The sequence below is a fragment of the Branchiostoma belcheri genome, unplaced genomic scaffold (genome assembly GCF_001625305.1).
Source record: "Branchiostoma belcheri isolate BF01 breed outbred unplaced genomic scaffold, Haploidv18h27 scaffold14, whole genome shotgun sequence".
Lineage (NCBI taxonomy): Eukaryota > Metazoa > Chordata > Leptocardii > Amphioxiformes > Branchiostomatidae > Branchiostoma > Branchiostoma belcheri.
The window spans coordinates 1,623,915-1,637,493 of record NW_017802824.1 but is presented as its reverse complement, the minus strand read 5'-3'; the positions used below and the strand labels follow the sequence as shown (position 1 = coordinate 1,637,493).

The 13,579-nt window shown below is 43.4% G+C and overlaps 1 protein-coding gene across 1 annotated transcript; it reads left to right on the top strand.

Annotated features, from left to right (window-relative positions):
* The first annotated feature begins 4,749 nt into the window (after positions 1–4,749).
* LOC109464520 (monocarboxylate transporter 9-like) lies at positions 4,750–13,082 on the top strand. The gene is made up of 5 exons (XM_019761526.1): positions 4,750–4,773; positions 8,427–8,706; positions 10,095–10,238; positions 10,923–12,074; positions 12,859–13,082. Exons 2-5 carry the CDS (start codon positions 8,517–8,519, stop codon positions 13,080–13,082), a joined length of 1,710 nt encoding a protein of 569 aa, XP_019617085.1. The 5' UTR covers positions 4,750–4,773; positions 8,427–8,516.
* Positions 13,083–13,579: the final 497 nt, after the last annotated feature.

The window sequence follows — 13,579 nt, the reverse complement described above, 5'->3', positions numbered from 1 at the left end:
CATTAGTGGTATATCACAATACTGCAGTCTAGCAATCCAATGCAGTAGTACTCTCCAAGCAGAGGTTTGGGTTTGGGGTCATTTTTGGCGTGTTTTTAGGCTTTTTATCGGGGTTTCTTTTTTGCTACTGTTTTTTTTTTGGTTGCGGTAAAAAAAAACCTCTACTTGGAAAGTAATGCAGTAGTACTTTTTATTCAATACAATGGTGTGTCAGATATTTCTCTGTTATGGTGTTGTTTACTAGCCTGGGTGCCATCCCCAGTAGTACTCGCCCGCTAGCTTACAACTGGTAGCTAGCGACATTAGGGAGCGGGCGAATACTACTGGGGATGGCACCCAGGCTAGTTGTTTACCACACACGCAATACTAGTATATCCATCCTTTGCTCGATTTCAAAGTCTTGTGGGTTTGTTACCTCCATGAAAAATGGAGGTATTGTTTTCGGCGTGTCTGTCTGTATGTATGTATGTATGTATGTATGTCTGTCTGTGTGTCTGTGTGTCTGTCTGTCTGTGTTTCCGCAACTTTGTGGTCAGCATAACGTCAGAACGCCTTTATGGATTATGATGATATTTGGTATGTTGGTAAGTCTTGGGAAGACAAACGTCAAGGTCAAATATGGGCCTCCTGGTGGATGACCTTGGTACTGCAGCAGAACTTCCGGTTTTTGTATCTTTTGTCCTGAACATGCTATGGTCTTGATGTTTTGGTGACAGATTGCTTTTCCTGTCAGGAATAAGTGGTGTGAGTTTGGTCAACCTAGCAGCTTGTTCTGGAACTGCAGGGCACTTTCTGGCGAAATGTTTAAAAGCCAATAAGTCAAGATAGGAACAACATATTTTCATAATTTTTGGTGTGTAGGTAGCTGAGAGAGAGATGTACATGATTAAATGCAAATTATGCAAATGTGGACTTTATTTATGAGGAAATTAATTAATGAGGAAATTCTATAATTAAAGTGTTTTACATTATACTACTTTCATACATGTAATGTATGTAACCTATGGCAGGCAGAACATCAACAGATACTAATTATGCAAATGATGACCTAATTTGCATAATTTATGCAAAAATTCTATGATTTCTTAATGGTGAATGATGGGAATGTCATACTTGGGACATCTGTAAGTTAATCAAAAGTTCACATACATCACGATGCATATATCATGTTAATGCGGAGGTAATTTGCATAATTAAAGAGGAAATTTACATTTACATATCAAGCCCATATTTCATGGAGGTATGAAATCTTGGAATTCTTGTTATGTCACGTGTTTGCACGTCCATCTGAATGAACACAGATAATTTTAGGTCACCTGTCCCTATAGGTCACGAAGATGGACGTGTGTTGTTATTGTGCAGTGATACAACACCGTCAGTTGCCTCCTAACCACTGCCGTATAAATGGACATGAAGAAAACATAGAATTGAGTCCTTCCGTTTTGATCACAAGTAGTCAGGCGTAGGTTAGGCACAGAACGACGACAAACGTTCCGACGTTGAAGTGAAAGGAGTTAATCTTCGGGCAGATTCTGTGGGACAGGGGGGCTCCTCCTGTGTCCATTGGCCACACCACGATGGGTTACCCTTGCCCCATAGAATCTGCTTGGAGATTACAAGGATTGAATCTGGGTTTGGGGAACTAAGTTTAGGATGATCTGACCATACATAACTTATCTGCATTACCCTAGAACCAGAGACACATAGGGCGTTGCTCTAGTTTTTCTCAATACTAAACCGGTTCTGACCGGCTTGCTATAGTAACAACTGTGGTAATTATACGGGTGGATGACAGCCATATTGTGTAAGTCCTCCGTTGCGACCACATCGCCAGCTTTGTTTTGGTGCATCACAATCCTGTACATGAAATACGTCGTCAAGCTTTTCTGTTTCTTAAATGCTGCGCGCCTTGGAGGTTTCCTTGTTTGTTAACGTTTCCAACAATTCCAAAATGTTGGGCAGTCGGTCATAAGGTCGTCTTTGATTAGTTCGCGAGCGTCGACCTTTTTAAACACGGACTGTGCCAAACGACTAGTCCGAGAAGTTGAGGTGTATGTGGACGGACATTCAACTCAGGTCGACTTGCTGACATGTAAGTATGTATATCTTGTTTGCTCGTTTGTTTGTTTGTTTGTTTTGTTAGGACTTCAATCAGTGTAAATTTTGCACTATTCTTCCTGGAGTCCAGGCGATGATGTAAGAAAACATTTGGCTAATACGGGACGAGGTTTCTCAGCCCGTAGATAGACTTGGCAAAATACATGGCTTCATTGTAAATAGACTAAAATAACGGCAGGCTTCATTTGCCTATGGCTGAATTGTGAGGAGCTTACAATTTTTGGGGCTGAATCGCAAGGGTCTGGAGCGGCTGCCTTTCGGCGCTATAGCTAACTCGGGTGACCTACACACGACCCCAGGTGCGGCCATAGGACTGTAAGGTTTGAACCACTCACACCGGGAAGTTCCCTTACTCTTTACTATAACTTTTACTTCAAGTGTGTATCAACAAAATTAAGCCTAGCAACAGTAACATACGAGAGTAAGCATGACGTAAAAAATGCGGACCACTAGACAAACGAAGAAACGCAAAAAGGAGGCCACAAGAAATTCACAAACAAGCCCGACCGATATATCTTCATGGTAGTCGGCTAGCCGGCCGTTGGAGAGTAGGTTTTTAGACGAAAGTGTCAGGAATGTCCGTCTTTATAACCAAACAGGTGTGTTCACACCTTCACACGTCTGCACCCAGGTAGAACAATTTCTCTTGAATGCAATCCACATAAAGATCTGTCGCATGTTTTACTTTGGTTAGCAACGAATCGTTAAACTGGTCTTTGATAAGCTACACTTGCACACAAGGCATGCAAGGAGTGGTATTATTCACGTAGATCACCGAATTACTGTCACAAACTACTCGTACATACTTTTAAAGTCACGTGTTTAACATACATGTAACATGTGAGTACTAGTATGTGCGAGAGAGAAAGCGTGTATGTTGGAATGTGTTTGTGTTTAACACATGAACATTTAGAATGCCTTCTTTCAAAAAGAACAAGAAGGTTTTCGCCATCACGTAGATTTAAGGCTGGAAAACTGACTTTTTAATAGTTGAAACTTTTGCATTTACCGAAACATTAAAGACACTGGTACCGACTTCAGCTGACTACTTGTATAAGCCACGGGATCTTGGGACTCATACAACCGGTCCAGGAAAAAGTGATTTGGTCACTGCCTGTGGCTATGTTACACATTACAGTGTCCCAAAGAGTACGGGGGCCGACTGTAATAATGTACTTCAAGTAACGACTGTCTTCTCTCGACAGTTTAAAGGATGCTTGCTCGCATTGAAGGATTATGATTCACCGAGGAGTCGAGTACACATGAGCTTATTCTAATCGAACGAAACTTCTGAGAAACCAGCTAACCATAGGCAGGTGGGTACGTTTATTTGTGAGGTGCATGACCTCTCTATTACCTATGGAGAAAATGCCACAGTTAAACAAAGGAACAGGGTTCGAAGCCCTGGGTATCAAAACAAGGGACGGAAGGGGGTGGGTGGGAAATATACACGTTACGGCAGGTTGGGACGTATGCCTTGGACACTTAATGTTCAGAACTGTCTTGTGCATGTTTGGTTTCAGACAAGCTCATACGTATAACGCTCAGGTGAAAATGAGTATTGTCCTGTCATGTATTTGTCCCCTGTGTTGGTGGCGGCATTAATATAAGTTGAAAAAACTTGAGTGTGCCGTCACCACGTCTACGTCTGGTGATTACATGGTGGAATTAAAAAAAAAATAGGTCTGTGTCAATGGTCTGCAGTCCTTTCTCAGGTTTTTGCTGTTTGGCGTTTAAAAGCAAAGACACAGGACACTAATAAAAACCACATTTATAAAGATATGAGCAAAATGCTGTACATAATGCTGGATTCCATGTAGATGGTAGGAATATGTGCTCACATAGCCTTCATAGACTACTAGTACATCTTAAGAATGGCTTTGTTCAGCCGTACTCCATTTCTCGTAGCCTCTACCAGGCGTCGAGAGGGAACTGGAATTCTGGTTGCGGCAAACAGATCTACCGTGCCAACTCCCCTGGCATGTTATCTCTCTATTTGGCCGATTTCTACTCTTTCCAACCGCCTCCCGAAGCCTGGTAGAGGCTACCTAAACCCGGTTATAAGTACATTTGTAGTATACCTGAATATCGGTATCAAAAAGAGTATCAACCTTCGGTCTTCATGTCAGTCTTTTTTTTTTTGGAACCTGCCATAACTGTCACACTATGTTAGATATGCCGCACACAGTTCATAGGTATGATTCTGCGGCTTTGGGTGCTTTCTCAGAAATACAGGGGATATACCTGACCTTTCACCTGTGTCTAGACGCTATTGTCACCCTATTAAGCCGGGGACGCACTGTCAAAAACCTTCGGTCGAGTTTAATGATCCCTAAAAGGTGACAGAGCATAAAAATCGTCAGAAGGTTGAGCGTATTTTTGACGTCTATCCAATAACATTGAACGCGGCTCGATTAATCTCCAAGCAGATCCCTCTCGGTGGCAAAAAGACAGTATCAAATTGGCCAGGCAGTATCCACAGCCAGAGAAGCTCCGCGGCCACCGACGGGTGGGGGTCAGGACAAAAAAAACGGCCATATATAAAAATGTAACGATCATTCCCCCACAACCTCTGCTTGGAGAGTAGGCTCGATAACCTGCGAGCACCGGTCGATCTCTACAAATCGCACCCATGAGATCTCGCAGTCTTGTCGGGTGAGACATTTTCCTACACTGTGTGATGCTTGCTTAAAAGCACCCAATGCAATTTCATGGCGGCAAAACCTTCTTTTTAAGTCAATTTTCAGGTCATTCTTTTAATGTAGCAAGTATAAATCCTATCCCATGGCACACTGATATCTGTGATGCGCAAAAATGCAATGTCGCTGACGGAAAACGGTTGCTTGTTTTGTATCCTGGGTTGGTTCTAGCTATTGATGGCTGGTACCCAAAAATAAGACCTTAACAAGTACAAGTAAGCAAGTAAGTAATAACAAATAAGGAGACGCCTCACGTAGCTTGTTTGGGGGCTATATAATTTCGCTTGCGCGACTTGCGCGGCGCGTTTTGTGTTTTGTTTGTTATGCTGTCCATGTCGACGTCAAACTTCATTGTGTAAATGTCTTGTTTTTGTCACCAGCTTGGGCTAGCTCTGTGCAATAGCCACAGGCTCAGTTGGGCAGCCCTAGCCTCCACCAGGCCTTTTCTATGGGGATACGGATCGTAGAATTCGGCAAAAAAGACAATCAAATTGGCCAAGGGAGTCCGGCCGCGGGGAGGTAGTTTCGTTCCCTCAATAGTCAAACCCCAAGGCGTCTAACTCCCCCCGCAAATATTCTCCTATATATAGCCAGCGTAGTTAGTCTGGTAGAGTCTAGGGCAGCCCTGGCTGTGCGTGTCAACAGACAAACCAATAGATGATCTTGGTAACATTTGTTTTGATACAAAGGCGGGGAAACACAGAAGAAAGACTGTGCGTTTAAAAATTGATAGTTGACGTCACCGCTGACCCTATTGCATCATCAGCCAGCTCTAACCGGTTCTGAGTAGTTTGAAGCTCTCACGCGGAGATAGGAACGAACCAACCTTAAGAGACAATTCGAACTTTCCAAACGTTTATATTGCAGGCTATATCATGATATAAATTGCGCCACTTTCGCTACAAAAGTGGCGCTACTTTCGTTACAAAAGTTTCTGTGCTATTTAAGTCAGAATCGTCTGTAATCGTCCACCATTTCTAGCAACAATACAGGAAAATTAAGAAAAGCTACCCCTCAATAATCAATGACTTAGTACGAGCCTGGCATGCAATGCTCTGACAGACCAAGGACAGACATGTTGTTATAGGACCATTCTTGTAACAGAACATGCATTGGGAGCTACGGAAGAAATGTTTGGTTACGATCGGGACTCAAGATGTCTCGATTTTCGGCGCATCTGAGGTACGTTTGGTTGTTGTCAATGATCTGCGTCTCAAAATGCACCTCCAAGAAGCTAGTGTTTACAGCTTGAAATGTATTGAATATTCGCAGCCTAGAAAACCATAATCCAGTGTCAATATCAAACAGAAAATATGTATAATAATGTAGAGCCATAAGTCCTTAATTTTGTACCGTATTTTTACTTGTATATTTCATCGGACTGTTCCAATGTTTACTGCATATTTTAAAGAGATCGTCTCCTTTCTAGAACTGATTCTAACACAAGATTCTATGTTTTCATGTTGTCAGATTTGTTTTGGGGCAATTGTCAAATAAGGTACAATCAGCTGGATATGTCAAGATGCCGCGTTTAACAGTTTGGTGACAAAAGAAATCGGGTTATTTTGACTTACCAAGAAGTAGAAATAAAAAGAAGTTACATGACAAAACTACATCGTAAACGGCAAAAAAATAGTTACAGTAGTCTACATGTACAGTAGCGCATACGTTTGTTCAAAACGTTTATGAACAAACATGGCCGGAGCTAGTAAAGCTACTCTTGTGAAGGAATGTGAAAGAAATTTCTGCACCATAAAATGAAATACTAGTATCTACATTTGAAAAAGAATTATTTGATTGGTATCTACTTCTACTTTTTAACATCCGCAAGTAGTTTAATCAGGTTGGTAAGTCACTGAGTAAAGAGACTCTTTCTACACAACTTCAAGTCTTTTATTCAGCCGACACTTGTGCTGCAGTGCAATGTGAACCAGTCAGAATTGCCCTGAGGAAGGTGACAGACGGTGACAAACGTCGGCTGAATAAAAAAACTTGGTTGTGTAGAAAGAGTCTCTTTACTCCTCTTTTCAACGTATTTGTGCTATTATGTCACATTTCTGACATTTATAGTTGGCAGTAAAACAGCCTACACGAAGCACACTGTTTTTGGCGCCACCACAAAATACCAGAATGTAAACAATCATGGCTAAAATTGTTTTCAGCTTTTAAACGCACTTTCTTTTTACAATTTTGATACCTTCACTTTCTGAATGGTACTTATTTGCAATGGAGTAGGGTTGATTCAACTTACTTTGTAAAGAAATGACTAGATTTTTTTATTGTCCTAGTGTTTCATAATGCACCTTTAACTGTCAATACAAGAAGGGCTACCCGTCTGACAACAGAACTAGGTCTGCTGGCATAAAAAAAGATCTTTGCAACCTAGGGAGCTAATACACCCATTGTGTGTAACCGACAGACCTATAAATGTGTCCTGACATGGACAACATTCAAAGCTCTCAAAACGTGGTGATGTACAACAATATGGTCTTACACTGGGAAACGCCTATTGCTATGATAATGCATTACACTGCAATGGCACCAACTCTGAATTTAAAGGGGACTCAATGAGACTATATCTCGACATTTTGGCTCCATTGTCCCACTATGTTCTTATAGTTGTCACCGCCCGTATTTTCGCTTGTCAGGACGAATATCCCAGTCTTACATGGTAGACTGGAAAGGCACCAGAGCAGGTAAATTTTGCAATTTGAAAAAAAAAAAGAGTCCTGGGCGTCCACACTAAGTATGTGTCTAGTAATGTGTCTCTAATTGTGTCTAGTAATGTGTCTCTAATATGTTTTTGGTACACTTACAGTATGTCTCTTGTCTTCCTTCCACTAACTTTAGTATGTCTCTGATCCACTAATTATGTGTTTCTGGTTTTCGTTCCACTGAACCAGAACAAATGCTCAGAAAAAAAAACGCTTTCTGTACAGAATGTCTAACACCTGAAAGCATCTGAAGTGTAAGAGTACAATTTCACATTTGGTGTATATATATATGACCATGGGGTTTTCTACCTCCATGATATGACCTTATATCATGTTATCTCTCGCATATTACTTGTTATTGCTAATTGTCAGTCATCTATATTTTGTATATGTTTTTTTCCTGTGTGCTATGTAGTGTTGTATAGCCACAGGATGAATAGCAACTATGTATGATAATTAAGCCATGTTGATTTGATTATATGGATGGCATCCGCACGCACATGAATTTCGTCCGTTTCCAAAAAAAAAAAAAAAAAACGTTTTACCACTCTTACTTTCAAACTCTTGCTTTCACTCCCATATTTACACTTTATACAGCGGACATTCAACACATGGAGGGATTTTGTGGTCCGTTGTCTGTTGAAAAAGCTGTCTGCTAAAAGTCAAAATAGTCGTGTTATTTCGACACGTTATCTATAGTAAACTTGGTCAAGCGAGGATCCCGCCAATACGGGGGCGCCTAAGCTTTATATCCCGTGACGTTCTGTTGTTTATGGTGAAAAACTTGTCCAATAAGACCCTAAGTATCAAGGTGTGTTAAGGTGTTACGCTTAGCTATTCAACATGGCCCTGTGGATAAAAAAAGTCAAACTCAAGCATGTTTCTGGTGTTACAGTTCTGCTGACAACTATGACCGAGCACGACCGACACAGTACCCGGGGAATGACGTGACTCGCCCCGCCCGCCAGACCGTCCCGTACCGACCATGGTGGTGGTCGCCCCGGACGGCGGCTGGAGCTGGATGGTGCTGTTCGCCGGGCTGGGCGGCATGATCTGCACGGAGGGCATGTCTGACGCCGTCAGCGTGCTCGTGCCGGCCTGGCTGAACAAGTTCCAGAGCTCCCGGGCAAGCACAGCATGGATCGGCTCGCTACTTTGTCTCAGATTCATAGCAGGTACTGATATAAAGCCGTCATTACGTCGGTAAAGATTAGACATCCAGGTAATGTATTATAAGATATGGCAAAAACAGTTACTCAAGCAACTTGCCATGGATATGATACTTTGGAAACGGTCAGACGTTTCAGGTAGTATCCACTACCTTTCGTCAGTGACACTATAGAGTTGTCAGAAAAGCAGGTTTATAAGCATGAACTATTGATTGATATTGTCAATGCAGATAAGTCTCATAGTATGTTCGTTGTTATTGTATCAGTTTCAACCGCCACCAACTGACCAGTCAAACACGGTCCGGACCTTTTAGCCTTGCAGTTAGTGCGTTGTGTGTTTCGTTATATAAAGCTAAGGTCCCAATTGAGAAAAGGGGCCCTGGCGGGTAGTTCCCGGGCTGTTTTTTACCACTTTCAGGCGGGACCCCGACGTGGCCCCGCGGGGCACTCTGCGGCTACCGGGCTATTTTTTGGCCCGTCGGGGCCCCGATAAGAATTTAATTCTGAGTTAAATTCTACCCGGGCCCCGCTGACAAAAAGACGCCGAGACCTCATCGTGAGAACACCGAGAGGTACCCCTCCGGTTGCCGGCATTCCACCGGGACACATTTCTTACGTCACAGACCAGATGAAAAGAATAAAGGTGTGTACTTCGTAAACCCGGGTAAAATGTGTGACCTCACAGATCAAATGATCACAACAAATACGTGAATTCTGCATTACGTATAGGTCAATACAAGACATCGTCAGAGAATCTGCCTGTTACCTGCAGGGTGCCTGCCGGATACCGACCAAAGAGGGTGACAAAATTTCTAACAAAATGCTACTGAAGGAAACTTTTAATTGTGACCACGACAGCCGATGCCCGCCCGACTCCTGAACCCGGCAGGGGCCATCCGGGGCTACATCCCCGACGGGCACCGGCGTAATTGGGACCTTAGCTTAACAGTGGATGCTATACGTTGCACCAAGTACAATCGTGGTCCATTAAACATTACAGATATAAAGTATTTGCGTACCGTACGTGGTGACGGTGTGTTTGCTTGTACGGGTCATACACGCACCAAGTACAATTTGTACCGCTTCCGAATGATCTCATGATACGAAAAATGCAAAATGCTCCCTATTATGACACAAAGATGTGCGTCCGGATTTCTCCTAGGGCAAACCGTGCCCTGTTTGCATATGATACCCGATCTGGTATCTGATATGATGCAATTTTTATTGCAAGTTCATGTCCGAGGGCTAATTGCAAACTGACAAAGAGTACAGAATGATTACAGGATGTATTGAAGAAAAATCTTTTCAAAACTTAAGCGCATAAAATTGCTTCTCTCATTTTTCGCTGAGTTCGTCGTACACATATTCACCACACATTGACCGTATTTTTACAGGTCCTTTCGCCGGTGTTCTGATTAAGAAGTTCGGGTGTCGGAAGGTCGGTTTGCTGGGCAGCGTGATCATGTCCGCCGGCATCGCTCTTAGCGCATTCGGGACCAACGTGCCTTACATGTACTTCACCTACGGCTTTCTAGGAGGTCAGTTATGGATTATCTGTCTATTTGCTTTGGTTCAAACTTAAGCGGTTTTTCCTATTTGAATCTTAATTGTATTCTTCGACAGCACTAACTTATCACTAAACGAGAAAGGTAACATTTTCAAAGCAAATGCATAATGTTTACCTTCGCATGTGGTCTGCTCTGTTAATTCTTACTCACATACATTCATATATATGGTCAGACAGGAGTATAAATCCCTCCTACTATAGAATTGCAACATGATGTAACCCAACACCAGTTACCATGGTGAGAGATGTCAACAAATCAGGTAATTGGCCAGGTCATCAGAGTTCAGTGTTTGGAACGGAAGAAGAAGAAGAAGAAACGTAGCAAAAACAGTATGTTTTCCTTCGGTAAACATAAAACTGTTGGTGCTATAGAGTACGTGTATATCACAAAATTATGAGATTATCATTATATAAAATTGGGTCATGGTGCGTGTTCTAAGCATCTTGGATTTCCAGGCTTCGGGAAGCGGATGGAAAGAGTTTCGGGAGCGGCAAACTGTACTCTTTTGCGGACCAACTCCCTTGGCATGTTATCTGTCTATTTGGACAATTTCTACTCTCTCCAGCCGCTTCCCGAAGCCTGGTAGAGGCTAACTTTTTTCCCCTCGTATCACCGTGAACTACCCTCTGCCTGTCTCCTCTCTCCCTCTGCTAGGAGCTGGATGTGGACTTCCTCTGCTAGCTTCGATCGTCAGTGTCGGTCAGTACTTCGACAAGAAACGCCACATCGCTTACGGCATCTCGGTTGCCGGGGTCGGGGTCGGCATCTCTCTGTTCTCCATGTTCCAACAGTACCTCCTGGACGAGTACGGCTGGTTCGGGACAGCTCTCATCATGGGCGCAGTCTTACTCAACAACTGCGTCTTCTGTGCAATCTTCCGACCACTTCCTGATGTTCCAGAGCAAACTGAACACCAAACGATAACCGAGAAAGCGGTAGAAGAAGCGATGAACGCGAAACAAGAGAAGGCAAGGTTGATTGAAACGCAGGCGACATGGAACGACGGACTCTTGCATGTGCCAACTATTGGAGAACATAGAGAGTTGCGGTCCAGCAAAAGCAATTTGTTGGCCTTCAAGGCTATGTCTAATGCCATGTTTCTGTCGCATGAAAGTCTGGTTAGTAACAGGTCGCGTCCGAACTCTCGAGCCTCATCCAGGTACCAGTCTAGGGGTCCTTCTCGCGTGAATTCTCTGCATTCTCTCGCAAGTTCTCGAGTCACTTCTCGCCTAGACATTAACGCGGTCCACGAACCGGTCCAAGAAGACGCAGTGCAAACGAAGAAGACACTGATGCAGAAGATAAGAAATCTAGGAACTGCCGTCCTCCAGACGCTAGAATGGGATCCTTCTCTCCTGACCAGTCCTCTCGTTTTGGTCTTTCTTGTTTCGAACTTGTTGAAGAGTTTTGGAAACTTCGTGCCTCTGGTTGTGTACGCGGACAAGGCTACGACAGAGGGGCTTACATACGACCAGGCTACCTTCTCTGTGTCCATGATGGGGTTTGCCGGTATCGTGGGGAGGCTGTTTTTCCCGGCGTTGTGCGGCTTCTGTAAGATGCGTTCCCTGTGGGTTTTCATGGTGGCTGTGGTGGGGACAGGCGTGCCGCTGCTGATGTTACTGGTGTGGAGAAGCTTCACGGCGTACTGTTTCTGCGGGGGACTGTTCGGGGCTTGTCTCGGGGGAGCTGCCGCCGTCGTGCCGGCGCTGACAGTGGACCTGTTCGGGGTGGAGGAACTACCCACGCTCTACGGGTTCGAGATGCTGATGGAGGGGGCTACAGGTCTCATCGCGGGACCCATAGCAGGTGAGTCAGTCAGTCAGTCAGTCAGTCAGTCAGTCAGTCAGTCAGTCAGTCAGCCAGTCGGCCGGCCGTCAGTCAGTCAGTCAGTCAGTCAGTCAGTCAGTCAGTCAGTCAGTCAGTCAATCAATCAATCAATCAATTTATCAATCAATTAACCAACCAATCAATCAATCTATCTATCTATCAATTAACCAACCAACCAACCAATCAACCAATCGATTCGACACTGGGATGAATAGGCCTTCCAAATAATTGTCTGATGATGCATATCAAAAGTCCTGCGTTTGATGTAACCAAACTGATTGTAGTCATAAACAAACATTGACTCTGAACTGATCAGTGGTACATATATAAAATTATGATTATGATCAGCATAAAAGAACAAGAATGATATCTGTTTGTGTAGATCGATGTGTTGTTCCATATACTTCAAATATCAGAGTTATCAACCAAGAATTGAGGCGTTCAAAAACTCGTATTTCCCCAGAACTATCGTAGACTGGAACTCGTTGCCACCAAGCACAGTTGGGGCATCATCACTAGAAAGCTTTAAACAACTCCTGCAATTAAATGTGCAAAGACTGAGTGTAACAAGTCGTTCGATGTGATATAGCTAGCTGCCGCCGCGCCGCGTGCCTGCGAAGCTGGTGTGTTACGCCGAAAGGCGGTTATACCGGCTATACTTTAATACTAGTAGCTGGCCTTTATGAGTCGCGATACTACTTATTGTCTTCAGTAAACAAACAAACAAACAAATAAACAATCAAACAAAATATCCTTCTTTCAGGAGCACTGTATGATGTGAGCGGTACATACGACTGGGGTTTCGGTCTGGCGGGCTTGGCGCTCATCGTAGGCGGTCTGGTGTTGTTCTTCGTGCCGTGCCTGGAGAGGAAAGCGGACCTGCCTGTTGTCGAACTCGGAGACGTGGACGAAGGCTACACACCTCAACTCGTCACCATACCTGAGTTTGAACCGGAAGTGGTCGAGGCCCAACTGACGTCCGTGTGACCCTAAAATGACCCCAGGCACGTTAAGGTCACACCAATTTAATTTGTTGGTTCTCGGATTTTTTCAGAGAAAATATGAAGCGGCAGGGCGAAAAATAAATAGAAATAAAAACAGGTCTAGGCATCCTATTATAGCCCTAAATGCTACGATAGGAGCCATGAAGTCAACACAAAAGGCTGGGTTATTATTTAAAGAATTAATTTTGAACTTCTAATCAAACCACTGCATTGATAGATGGAAAAACTGTAACAAGTAGGAAGAAAATGACTTTCCTCGACTGTTTGGGGGCAAAATATGAGCATTTTAGTTGATTCTGGACCAGAAACTTTGTTGCAAATCAGAAAAAAATGAAGAGGCGAATCCGAGAACCAACAAATTAAATTGGTGTGGCTTAAAGGCATCACATGCAATTCCAAGGCAGCAAAATAAAAATATTCTGGATGAGGAAATCTGTCTGATATTGACATTTACTGCCATTTCCATGTTATAGCACATTT

Bases quoted from the DNA above. Each gene is read 5' to 3' on its own strand.
- LOC109464520 (XM_019761526.1), top strand. From the start codon at position 8,517: ATGGTGGTGGTCGCCCCGGACGGCGGCTGGAGCTGGATGGTGCTGTTC. The intron at 8,707-10,094 runs GTACTGATATAA...GTATTTTTACAG, and splicing joins TTGTCTCAGATTCATAGCAG to GTCCTTTCGCCGGTGTTCTG. The intron at 10,239-10,922 runs GTCAGTTATGGA...TCCCTCTGCTAG, and splicing joins CACCTACGGCTTTCTAGGAG to GAGCTGGATGTGGACTTCCT.